Genomic DNA, 13,186 nt, shown 5'->3' on the forward strand with positions numbered 1-13,186 from the left:
GCAGTTATGATTTCAGGATTTTTTAGTCCAGCAAATTATCCTCCCATTTGGAGAAGAAGAGTATTACTATGGGAAGCTTGTGGGATTTTTTTTTTTTTTTTTTTTTTTTTTTTTAAACTTGGGTCTCTATAAGAGGCTGATGTGTGAGTCTGTTCACAGTCATATTCCCTCTCAGGCTGATCATTCCTGAAAGAAAAAGAAAATGTGTTTTAATATAGAGGGAAGTGATTTGGTACTGAACTACACTTCATACTGAGCAAGTTGCATGTATGTGTGTGTATATATATACACACACACACACACATATATACACACACACACAAAAGAGAAAACTTAGACCTATACATTTTCTGTAAAAGCTAAATAGCCATAGTTTCATTTCAATTTCATTTATAAAAAAGCAATTTTATGAGCTAGAAATGGAAAGACAAATCTGCCCATGGTTGCAATTAAATGGAAATAGATAAACTGTTTCTCCATATGGAGGATGCAAATGTGAATCCCACAGTACACATCACATACATAATGCAATGTGAAACGAGTAAGACATCTCACCTCCCAGTTTTGGATTTAAAACACAAGCTGAGACTTGGCTGGATATACTGCATACAGTAAGTGACTTTCATTGTAAGTGGTACAATGCTTTCATCTGTAAAATGAATTTTCCAAATACCCTCTAAAGCATAAGTTGAAAATGATACATCCACTTGATGGAACTTATTTGCATACACAATTTAAAGTTGCATCGGTTACTTCTTTTTCTGGCAAAAAATCACATGACTCAAGTTGAACCAACTTATCCACCTTTTCCTGCTTTGATCTTAATTCACTCAGAGGTTCTTAAGATACTCACTGGTTTGTATTTAATTTTAATTTTGTTTGTATTTCTAACTTGTGGAAAATATTTTTTCCTCAGCTATAGAAGTTTCTCTCCTATGGATGTTAATTTTTAGTTCATAATTAAGAACAATGTATGCTGTTATTCACTTATTAAGTTATCATCAGTTGTGATCTCATGATTCGAAGCTGCACTTGGAAAGCAAAATCAGTTTTGTGTACCTGTATTACCGTCTACTAATAGATATCTAAATAATATAATATAGTGCTCAGAATTTTGATAATAGAGAAAGCATATAATTAATTTGCCTGAGGAAATAACAGATTGCAACATCCATCCTCAAATGTAGAAATGTTTCATACATTCACTGAGTAGATACTTAGTGAATGAAATATAATTCTAGCCTCTGTTCTCACTTCAATCTGTTACTCATAGTCATGTCCATTTCTGTTAATCCAGATAAGATAATAAAACAATAAATACACTTTATTTGCCGGGTGTTTAAAATTTCTTTTCTTCTCCTTTTTCTTTCATTGAAGCAAAGCCCCATTGGGTTCAACTCATAAAGGATGTGGAGACAGCCGTGGAGGACAGTCTTTATTGGGAATGTAGGGCGAGTGGCAAGCCCAAGCCCTCCTACCGATGGCTGAAAAATGGAGCAGCCTTAGTGCTAGAGGTAAGGTCACATGGATCGAAAATGGATTTAGAGGCCTGGTAAATCCACCCTTTCCTCACTTTGTGTTTAGTAGATGCTTTCTTTAGTCCCTAGTACCAAAATAAACTGTTGAGTTTACACACTTTCCTTTACTTCTAAGCAGTGGTAGAGGAGGAAAAATATCAAATCAAGTACCCAGTCTGCCAGTGAGGAGAGCTTTTCAGCATGGCATTTCACTGGGAAGAAGTCCTGGTGTGAATTTAGTCTGTAAAGTAATCTACTGTTTTTTTTGGTATTGAAATTAGAGAAGGCCTTACTTTAATCAAATTTAGGATATCATTTCCTTTTCCTGTTTACAACTTGGTATGGCCTCTGGAGAATGAATGTATCTATTACTTGGTTACCTTGTTACATAAGTACATATTTTCTCCATCACTCTCATTCTCAAGCCATGTAATTTATGCCCTTTTTTTGTATACTAAGTCAATTATGTTCTTTCAATTTCCATACCTAACCTTTCATACTACCTAGAAACTCTGGTAAATATATGTGTTTCCCAGAAACCTTTCTAATCCACAGATTTTATAATGTTTTTAACTTGCATGATTTGAAAAAACATAGCGAAAACATTTCCAGCTGATGGGATAAAAATCAACCTCACAAAACATTTTTTAAAGTCATGGTACATTTTTAAGAAACTTTAACTGTAGGGGGAAAAGTAAAATGATTTCATATTTTACCTCTTGCTTTGTTATCTATTTTATGATATACTTTTGGACTGAAGGATGTTAATTCGTACTTCTAATGCATAGCTATTATGTAAATTAGTCTTTCACATTTAAAATAAGGAAAAGGTTAAATTTCAAGCCAGCCTGTCTAATATTCTCAGAAAAATGCAGGAAGTTTGTGTATGAGGGAAATGATAGTTCATTTTTATTCTAAAGTGATATGTTTGTTTATATGAAAGACATTTTTATTATCATCTAGGAGAGAATACAGATAGAAAATGGTGCCCTTACAATATCAAACCTAAGTGTGACTGATTCTGGCATGTTCCAATGCATAGCAGAAAACAAACATGGCCTTGTCTATTCCAGTGCTGAGCTCAAAGTTGTTGGTAAGACTGATTTTCTCTGTTCTCCTGTTAATTTTTTGTCTTCAATCCTTGATTGTTTCCAGAAGCAGTAATACTTACTTTTCACGTTAGATTCCTACATCTAATAATATCTACAGTATTATAGCATGATCATTCAGTTTCTAATCCAGGCATACCTTTTAACAGTTTCTAAGGAAAAACAGCAACTATGGCCAGAATTGAGGACCAAGGGTTAAGTAAATCTACAGTAGGAATCAAATATTGGCATAAGATATCCTTATCCACCTCCAATATTACCAACTAAGCAAAGCCTTTTAGGAGGATAAGTGATTTTGGTGTTCTCTGTTGCCGGTCCCTAATAGCAAATACCAAAATTTAAGTCAATCGTATTCGATTCAAAAAGAGTTGCCTTTGCCTTTAGTGGCTCTGTTAGAAGCATGACACATTGGACACATTGAGGCTTTCATTGTCCAAGGCTCCACTGCTTGAAATCGTAGATGATCTTCTTCTTGTACTTTAGGTATAGGAGAAAAAGAAAATTTTCTGTCATGTTTAAAACAATTGTCCAGAAGAACATTTACATTGCAAATTATTGAAAATCCAAGCAAAATGCCATGTCATAGTATAGCATAGCACAAATGAATGGAAGGAAGGGAGGAAGGGAGGAGGAGCAGGAGGGCTTGTTCATCTGTCCATGTTATTAAAATGGAGAATTTGGATTTCAGCATAATTTGGTCCAGCGTTCAACCATTATCAGGTTCTATATGATGTTTCCCAACAAATTGAATTTATTACCACAGTCATTCCGGTGGAAGAAAGACGGCTGTCTTAATTGCTCAAAGGGAAGTCAAAGTGTTGCGTGCCATTGGCCCCAGATAGCCTAATTTGGGTTAATACTTGTTTCTGAACCAATCCATATGGTCAGCAAGTGATAAGGCCCTGCATGATTTAAGTCATTGTTTCTCAACCAGGGACAATTTTGCCCTGAGGGAAATTTAGAAATGTCTGGAGATATTTTTGGTTGGTGTGGGAGATAGAGGACCAGTATGTGGTATTCGCATCTTGTGGCTGAAGGACAGATAGGCTGCTAAATATCCTACAGTGCACAAAGTAGCTTCTCACAAAAAATAATTATCCAGCCCAAAATGTTATATGTCAAGAGTGATTGAAAAACCCTGGTTTAATGGGAAGTAGCTCTCTCATCTCTAGTGCCTGGCAGTTAGAAATGTATCATCTGTACCAGGAGGACTGATGCCTGGAGGGATGATCAACTGAAAATCTGGCTGCTGTTATCCATGACAGAGAAGTAGTATATTATGACAAAAAGAGGGAGGAGTTTGCATATAAGTCTTAACTTGAAAGACTGCAATTCTATTGTAATAAATTAACCTAATGAGCCATAGTTTATCAATCTTTAAATTGGGTGGAACCCTACTCAATGTACCGTGTGGGATTGTTGTGTATGAAAAAATACGAGGTGCGTAAACAAAAGATTGTATTCAAATATAAACAAGTTTTTGTTTTAACAAAAATCACTCTTTTAGGATTTTAATTTTTAAGGCCAGCAACCTCGGAATGCCATGTTTTCTTTACCACAATCACATATATAATTACATAATATGATTCACTCTAAGATTTCCACTGATCAAATAAATAAATTATATTCACTGGGATTTGCCATAAGACACAGCGTTAGCTATTTGGAAAATGGACTAGGCTTTTAACGTTTTTCACATTTACAGTAAAAGGAAGAGTGATTTTTTTAAATTAACATACCCTTTCATTCAAATGATACAATATTATGTATCTTAAATGTTCAAATGTTGTTTCAGGATTAACATCCCATGAATTATTAGTAAACGTAATTATTTTCTACACATTATTATATTTCATGCAATATTATAGCATTTAAAATAATATGTGCATAATATTATTTTTCCCCAGTTTGGAAGTTCAACCTAACAGTTTGAACATTTGATCATAGCACTTGATACATGCATATGTATGAGAATATTAATTCAATGCTTAGCCTCTGTTCTCAAAGCTTTTGCTGAGCTTTGTTGAATGCTAGGGAGTGTACCAAGTGCTGTGTCCTAAAGGTTAGCAAGAGAGACAACCCTATTCCTATCTTCGTGGAGCTAACATTTAAAAACATTCTATACCAAATGTTTTCCTTTTATTTAATAAACGCATGATTGAGCTACTTTAAATTTTCACCATAAACTAAAAATTTCTGTATAAAGTAATTGTCTCATGATTTAGACTTGCTAGAAAACATAATAGCATGAATTATCCTGTGTGTGGCACACAGTAAGCCAAGTAAATCAAGCACTGACACCCTGAATGTAAAGAGAACTTTTAAAACTGTAAAAATGGGCCTTTACAATTGACAAGAAATTTTGTAAATGATCCACTTCTCCTCTCCTTTCTCACTTTTCAGCTTCTGCTCCGGATTTTTCAAAGAATCCAATGAAGAAGTTGGTTCAGGTGCAGGTGGGCAGCCTGGTCAGCTTGGATTGTAAACCCAGAGCCTCCCCGAGGGCACGCTCTTCCTGGAAGAAGGGGGACGTGAGCGTGCAGGAGCATGCAAGGTATTCTGATGTCCAGAAAAGCGGCCATTTACTTTCCTCTCACTTTCCATGCTGATGTCAACATAGGTTTTAAATATGAAATGAAACCAAATAGCATTTCAGTAGCATGGGAGATCTTTAAGAACTAAAATAGTGGCATTTTTGTTCTTTAATACCTTTGTAAGAGTATTCAGTTTTTTGAAATCGAAACACAGAAAATATATCTAAGTTCTTCCCACGTAGAATACTTTTTTTTAACAAGAATTTTCTTCCTGAATCACTGGGAAGACTCAACCAGAATGATGAAGGAATGTCGGTCCCAGAAGCAGACCCACATCCCAGGACAAAGATGAGAAGGATGTATAATAACAGCACATGCCAAAGAAATACAATATTGCTGTTATCCTGCACTCAAATAATTTTGCACTACTGGTATTTAGTTTAAGCAAAGGCGTCCCTGGTTTCCTGGTTATAATTATAACATTGAGATGAAGAAGCAGGATGGGCTTAGTGAAAAGCACAGATTCTGGAGCTAGACCACCTGGTTTCAAATCTTCATTTTTGCCTTTACTTGCTCAATACTGTGACCTAATCTTCCTGTGCCTCATTCCCTTATTTGTTAGTGGGAATGATAATAGTTCACGCCTAATGTCAAGAATTGTTATGTGGATGAAGTACATAAATATTAATAAAGCACTTAGGTAGACACCTGCCAGAAAGTAAGCATAAGTATTGGTTATTACTGCTGCTTATCTATTATACATTTACTATTTATTTATTATTTATTATTACAATTTATTGAGTATTTATTGCCAGGGATTATGCTCAGAGCTTGTGATAAGCAGAGTAATTGGCCCCAAGGCATCCCTCTCCTTATCCTGGAAAACTGTTACTGTGTTATCTTACATGGCAAAAGGTCATTAAATTTGCAGGTAGAATTAAGGATGGAACTGAAGTCATATCAGTTGACTTTGAAATAAGGAGATTATCCTGGAATATCTGGGTGGGCCCAAAGTAATCACCTGAGCCCTTAGGAGAGGAAGAGGAAGGTGGAAGGATTGGTCAGAGAGCTGTGATAATCACAGAAGGGGCAGGAGAGACCTGAAGCCTGAGAAAGACCCTGATGAGTGTTGCTGGCTGTGAAGGTGGGGGAAGGAGCCAGCAGTAAAGAAAACAGGGACTTCAGTTCCATGACCACAAGAGGCTGAATTCCACCAGCAACCTGAATGAGCACAAAATGATTCCAGATTCGGAAGGAATGCAGCCCTTCTGAATCTTGATTTTAGCACAGTGAGACATATACTGGACTTCTGACCTCCAGAACTGTAAGAGAACAAATTGATGTTGTTTTAGGCCATCAGGTTTGTGGTCATTTATAACAGCAATAGGAAACTTAACGCAGAACACTACGTGAATTATCAGCTTGAAATATTTCTGCAGGTAATGAGAAAATGGAAACTTAGTGGAATTAATTTGTCTGAAGTCACATAGCCAGGATTGGGAGCCATTCTGTTTGACTCTGGGACATAATCATTAAGCTTTATCAGAACCACATTTTGTACAGGGAGCCCAGAATCTTTGAGGTGGTCTCAGCCGTTGAAGTCATAGAGTCCAAATTATTACTTTGGAAATGAAAGGAAAACGAACAAACAATAAAACCTTAGGCCAAGAAATGTGGATTTGCTTTTCTAAAATCACAGCATCAGATGGCACATGACCAGGTTGAACGGCTTTTAGATTATAGGCCCAAAGGTATATTTAGACAAGTTGGTTAGAACAGCACAATCTGTAGTTCCTCCAGTATTTAACCAAAGATACCTTCATTAAAAGGCAGACACAGCAGGATGACAAGATAAAATTGTGAACTGAGTGGTTTGACACAATCCAGCCAAATGCTAGGCTGCACAGAATAGATTTCTGGAACAGGAGGTTAATTAGTGATTTGCAGTTTGATTTTGTAAGCCGGTTTAAACAACTACGGGCTTGTGGCACAAACTAGTTAATATTGGCTATGCTGGAAGTTAACTCTTCATATGGAACTGCTGACATTTTTGTTTTCAAAATTTTTTTAATTGATTCAATAATATACATGAATTAAATAGAGATTATTTCCCGTGGACATCAATGCTTTGTACAATACTAAATCAACTTGTCGCACAGTAGCAAATATAGTAGGTAGAGGCTTTTAATCTTAATTTTTAAAGGGGATAAAAGGATTAAGAAATTTAGCTAGCGATACACAAGGAGAGATTTATATCCACATTGTATAGTGATGGTGCTGGTAAAAATGTATAAGTTCCAGGATCTAACCTGGAATTTCTGATTTAGCCACTTAATACTTTAACCTATACTTAATACAAGTACAGATTTGTGGCACAAGCTATTTAATTTTGACTATGATGGAAGTTAACTCTTCCTTTATAACTGCTGACATTTTTGTGTTCAAAGATTTTTGAACACAATTTAGTGTCATTAGATCAGCTATGTAATACCTCTGAACCTTCGTTTCCTCTTCCATAATATAGAGATAATATATCCTTCCTTATATAGTCACCATAAAATCAGTATTTAGCCTGATATTTGTACATATACATATACTGATCTCTAAGAATGAGATCATGTTGTAAGTAAAATTTTGAAAGTTAAAGTGGCTGAAAAAGAATTTTTTTGTTTGTTGGTTGGCTGTTCATTGGTTGGTTGGTCACTGTGAAGGCTGACAATCAAGGCTACCAGGACTCTCCATTCAAAAGGAATGCAGGCCCTGCTGTTTTGCTGTCCCATCACTCTCAACTCGTGAAACAAAACCACTGTTTTAACGCCAGCCTCCCAGTGACATCCCAGGCAACATCAAGGAGGAAGGAAGAAGTAAGAATGCACTTCCTTCTGTTTAAGAGTGTTCCCAGAAGTCCTATACAACACTCTTCCTTAGACCATACTAATCAGAAATTCATTCCCTGGCCACATTTAACTGCAAGAGAAACTGGGAAATGCAGGTGGTTTGTTTTTGTTTTTGTTTTTGTTATTTTTTTTTTTTTTCTGGATGGGAATGCACCCAATAAAAAAATTGAAAGTGTGTTTTTAAGGAGAGAAAGGAAAATAATTGCTAACCCAGCAGTGTCTCATGGTAATAATAGTTAGTTCTCTGTCCCTTTCAAGCCTCCTGACACTCTGCTTTCTATGATATATTTCTAATATCTCCCCTACAGATCATAAGCTTTCATATAGGAAGATATCTGTAAAAAAGAGGGAACATATTTAAAAGAGGGTCCATAGTGTTCCAATCCTCCTTAGATCTGTGGTTTGAATTTTGTTTTTATCATTTTGAACAGCAAAAATCACTGATGAGCCAGGGCCTTGATGCTTAGGGAGAAGCCTGCTAGAAGCAATTATGGAACAAGTTGCGGACTTGAACCTCCTCCAAGTCCATGGGAAATCAGAGTGGCCACAGCCATCACTTGGCAATGAAAGCCCCGGATCTTTCCCTCTTGACTTGATCTGCAGGCTTCAGCCAAATCAGAAAAACATGTTAAATGGTAGATTTATTGTGGTTGTTAGATCATGGACTGTTACAACTTTTAAAATGCGGATTCAATCTTATTTGAAGGAGAAATGAAGTCATTGGTGCATTCAAGAATATAAGACAATTTTGGGGGGGGGATATTTGTGACAAAATTTGAAATGTATTTGATTTTTAGTTTTTTTAAGAGGCTAATTTGGACTTGTCGGTGAATAACAAACTTACGATAAAGGTGAAAACTTTCTCTAGCCTAATCTAAAGGCCATTGGCAGCAAATACATTTTGATTAAGGTAATATTCTGTATATGTGTCATTCAAGGTCTAAATCAGAAAACAAACAAAGGATTAATACTTTTCTTAAGCACTGAATAAACTGAGGCTGGGTACAGTGGCTCATGCCTGTAACCCCAGCACTTTGGGAGGCCAAGGCGGGAAGATCACCTGAGGTCGGGAGTTCGAGACCAGCCCAACCAACATGGAGAAACCCTGCCTCTACTAAAAATACAAAATTAGCTGGACGTGATGTCACATGCCTATAATCCTAGCTACTTGGGAGGCTTGAACCTGGGAGGCAGAGGTTACGTTGAGCCAAGATCGCGCCACTGCACTCCAGCTGGGCAACAAGAGGGAAACTCCTCCTTCCAAAAAAAAAAAAAGGATTGGATAAACTGATAAATGTGCCTTCTATGTAAATCATATAATAATATGTTTGAATAATCGACCAGGCGCGGTGGCTTGTGCCGTTAATCCCAGCGCTTTGGGAGGCCGAGGCGGGTGGATCACGAGGGTCAGGAGATGAAGACCATTCTGGCTAACACAGTGAAACCCCACCTCTACTAAGAAATACAAAAAAAATTAGCTGGACATGGTGGCGGGCGCCTGTAGTCCCACCTACTCAGGATGCTGAGGCAGGAGAATGATGTGAACCTGGGAGGCAGACCTTGCAGTGAGCTGAGACTCCAGTCTGGGCAACAGAGTGACACTCCGTCTCAAAATATCAGCACAATAACAGCTTTGCAATTATGAATCAGCGGTGATAATGTGGATCTAAGTCAGTGAGACACCTAAATTACAGAATTGCTTTGAAGAAATGAGAGTTGTTTCTTTCAAGTATGGAGAGCATTTCAAGCTAGAGTAATAAATGTATTACTGCCCAACAGTGGTCTTCAAAAAGCTGCTCTGAGTAGATAACAAAGGCTTATCCTGCAAAAAGTGATTCCTGGGCTCTCACAGTTAAGTTCACATTTGAAAATACCTTAAGTACCTACTATATGCTAGGCACTAAGTATTTGTTATTTATCAGATATGTCTATGCCATTGTTTTTAGCTTTTCAGGGCACACAGACAGATAACAGGACAGGTACAATAAAACTCAATTGGCAAAGTACAGGGTGTTCAGGGATCACCTGGGAAGACTCTATTTCCAAATTAGGGATCAGGGCAAGCTCCCTGGAGAAGGTGATGTCTGCAGCAGGACTTGAAAGATGATCGGGGTTTTTGTTGGAGAAAAGTGTTCCAGGCAGAAGGGACAGCATGTGCAAAGGTACAGAGGCCAGTCATGGTTTGGGTACTATCTTAGTTCATTTGGGCTGCTATAACAAAATACTAGATTGGGTAATTTATAAATAATGGAAGTTTATTGCTTACAGTTCTGGAGGCTGGGAAGTCTAAGAACAAGGCACCAGTCTGGTGAGGGCTCACTCTCTGCTGCATAGATGGGGCCCTGTTGCTGCATCTTCATATGGTAGAAGGGGCAAGGCAGCTCCATTCAACCTCTTTTGCAAGGGTACTGACCTTATGCCCCTATGTCTTAATCACTTCACAAAGCCCCCTCTTCTTAATACCATCGCAATGAGCATGAGGTTTCACCATGGATTTTGGAGGGACATATTGAGATCATAGCAGGTACTTGATTAACTGATTTTTCAGTGGACCTCCATTTTAAGGTGCCATGACAGAGAGTGGGCAGAGAGAATTGGGCAGTAGAGGTAAGCAGGGGTCTTACTGTCAATGACAGTGTACCCGAATTAGGGATTTTGGGGTCTATTCCATAAGCAGTGGGAAGCAACAAAATAAAATCAAAGGCGAAGACATACAGGATTAAATTTCTGTTTAAAAAAGAGGACCAGCAGGGTGTGGTGGCTCACGCTTGTAATCGCAGCACTTTGGGAGGCCAAGGCAAGTGGATCACTTGAGGCCAGGAGTTTGAAATCAGCCTGGCCAACATGGTGAAACCCATCTCTACTAAAAACACAAAAATTAGCTGGGCATGGTGGCACACTTCTGTCATCACAATTACTGGGGAGACTGAGGCATGAGAATTGCTTGAACCCAGGAGGTGGAGGTTGCAGTGAACCGAGACCTTGCCACTGCACTCCAGCCTGGGCAACAGAGCAAGAACTTGTCTCAAAACAAACAAGAAAAAAAAAAAAAACACTGGTACCAGCAGATGGGTTGAAGTGGTACCAAGACTGAAGGCAAGATTCCTCATTAGCAGCAATCCACCAATCTGAGCAAAACAGTATTACAGCCTGAACTAAGAAATGACAGTGGGAATGAAGGGAAGCCTTGAGGAGTTTGAGAAAATGTTCCATCAACAAGACCTGTTGATTAGAGGCATGATTTGAAGAGAAGACGGGAGTCAAGGATAAATCCTAGATTTCCGGGTTAGGAATCAGGGAGCATGGGAGACCCATTCAGTGTGACAGGGAACCTTATAGAAATGGCAGAAATGAGGGCAAATAAGATAAGTTCAGTTTGAGATTGGTTGAGTTTGAAGTACCTACTGAAAAACCAACTGGATATATCTGTGCATACAAAGGTTGACTGAATCTAGAACTTAGGAGAAAGACTCAGGTTATAGAATAGCAATTTATGTGTCGTGAGCTTGGAGATGGTAGCTGAGCCATTGTAGTGGATACAATTTTCTAGGAAGGGTAGATGTCATTAAATGGTAGATACTGTACAGCCTGCCTCTGAAACTCTTGTACATGCAAGTTATGAGTAAAGAGAACTGTGTTACGGTCTCAGTTAGTGATTTAGTGATTGATTTATTAAGTAAGTGTCAAGTCACCTGGTGCTCGACTATTCTAAACTTCATAATTACTGGCATTCAGTATTGAGTAAAGGTTTTTCTTTTTCTTATTTTGGCTTTTTTTGTTTGTTTTATATTGGTATTATCCAATCCAATATTGGGTAAAGTTATTCTTTTTTTCTCCCTGCAGCAAGAAACATTTTTGAATAAACAAAAATTTCCTGCCCTTTTCCAATATTCAATAGTATTTCACCAGGTGTCAATGTTTTTTGCTGTTTCATTCATTCATTCACTTAAATCCACCTATTTCCAAAAAAGACAAATCAAAACTGTATGTTTTGTCTCTTTTAAGGAAACTAACATTGAAAAAGACCCTTGAGAATGTGAACAGGCATGGTTTGTGAGAAAGAGCCAGTTGGCCTATTTTAAAAATTGTTTAACTTATCTCTATCACTTAGTGGTATTTAAAACATAGTAGCTAATTAGTTTTTTAAATGGAGTCCTTCATTTGAATGCTATTGCTTATAATAGTAAATATTTTATTGCAATAACCTCAGTCAGAAGAAAGTAAAAGAATGGCTCATTGCTTCTAATTAATACATTAAAATCATTTCAGATGTTTTATGCAACATTTAATGCTATCAAAAATTAAATGCCTTTTAGAGAAAGAGTAAAGTTTTGTTTTTTTTTTTCCAAATTTGAATAACTATAATCTGGGCAATGTTTTTCAAAGGTATTACCCAATCTTAATGTATTTCCTGCACATAGATAAAAGCTGGCATTAAAATGCAATAAGCATTATATGCTCTATTATTCAATTTATGTCACATTTTTGAAAAAGGAGCAGTTTTAGGGAAAAACATAGTGATCACTGCTTGCCAGAGGCTGGGAGTGGGTATAGAAGTTGACTCTCGGGGACATAGAAGGATTTTTGGGGTGAGGGACCTGCTGTAGCTCATGATTGTGAGAGATGACGTGACTGCATTCATCTGTTAAAATGCACAGAACTGTGCATCTGAAAAAGGTGTTTCCGAGACCAGCTTGGTTGGGGAGAGGAATTAAAGACACACACACAGAAATATAGAGGAATTAAAGACACACACACAGAAATATAGAGGTGTGAAGTGGGAAATATCAGGGGTCTCACAGTCTTCAGAGCTGAGAGCCCCGAACAGAGATTTACCAATGTATTTATTAACAGCAAACCAGTCATTAGCATTGTTTCTGTAGATATATGATTAAGTAAAAGTATCCCTTATGGGAAACGAAGGGATGGGCGGAATTAAAGGAATGGGTTGGGCTAGTTAACTGCAGCAGGAGCATGTCCCTAAGGCACAGATCACTCATGCTATTGTTTGTGGCTTAAGAATGCCTTTAAGTGGTTTTTCCCCCTGGGCAGGCCAGGTGTTCCTTGCCCCCATACCCTTAAACCCACAACCTTCCACCTTGGGCGTTAGGGCCATTATGAACATGTTA

General features: G+C 37.6%; 1 protein-coding gene across 2 annotated transcripts in view; it reads left to right on the plus strand.

The window, feature by feature from the left end:
* CNTN3 (contactin 3) overlaps positions 1 to 13,186 on the plus strand; it is a 339,179-nt gene that overhangs the window by 237,648 nt on the left and 88,345 nt on the right. For both annotated transcript variants that reach the window (XM_025377841.1, XM_025377842.1), the window contains 3 exons: positions 1,378 to 1,514; positions 2,481 to 2,610; positions 5,030 to 5,180. In XM_025377841.1, the coding sequence (XP_025233626.1) occupies positions 1,378 to 1,514; positions 2,481 to 2,610; positions 5,030 to 5,180 (418 nt within the window). The remainder of the gene's footprint in view (positions 1 to 1,377; positions 1,515 to 2,480; positions 2,611 to 5,029; positions 5,181 to 13,186) is intronic.

This window comes from Theropithecus gelada, chromosome 2 (genome assembly GCF_003255815.1).
Source record: "Theropithecus gelada isolate Dixy chromosome 2, Tgel_1.0, whole genome shotgun sequence".
NCBI lineage: Eukaryota > Metazoa > Chordata > Mammalia > Primates > Cercopithecidae > Theropithecus > Theropithecus gelada.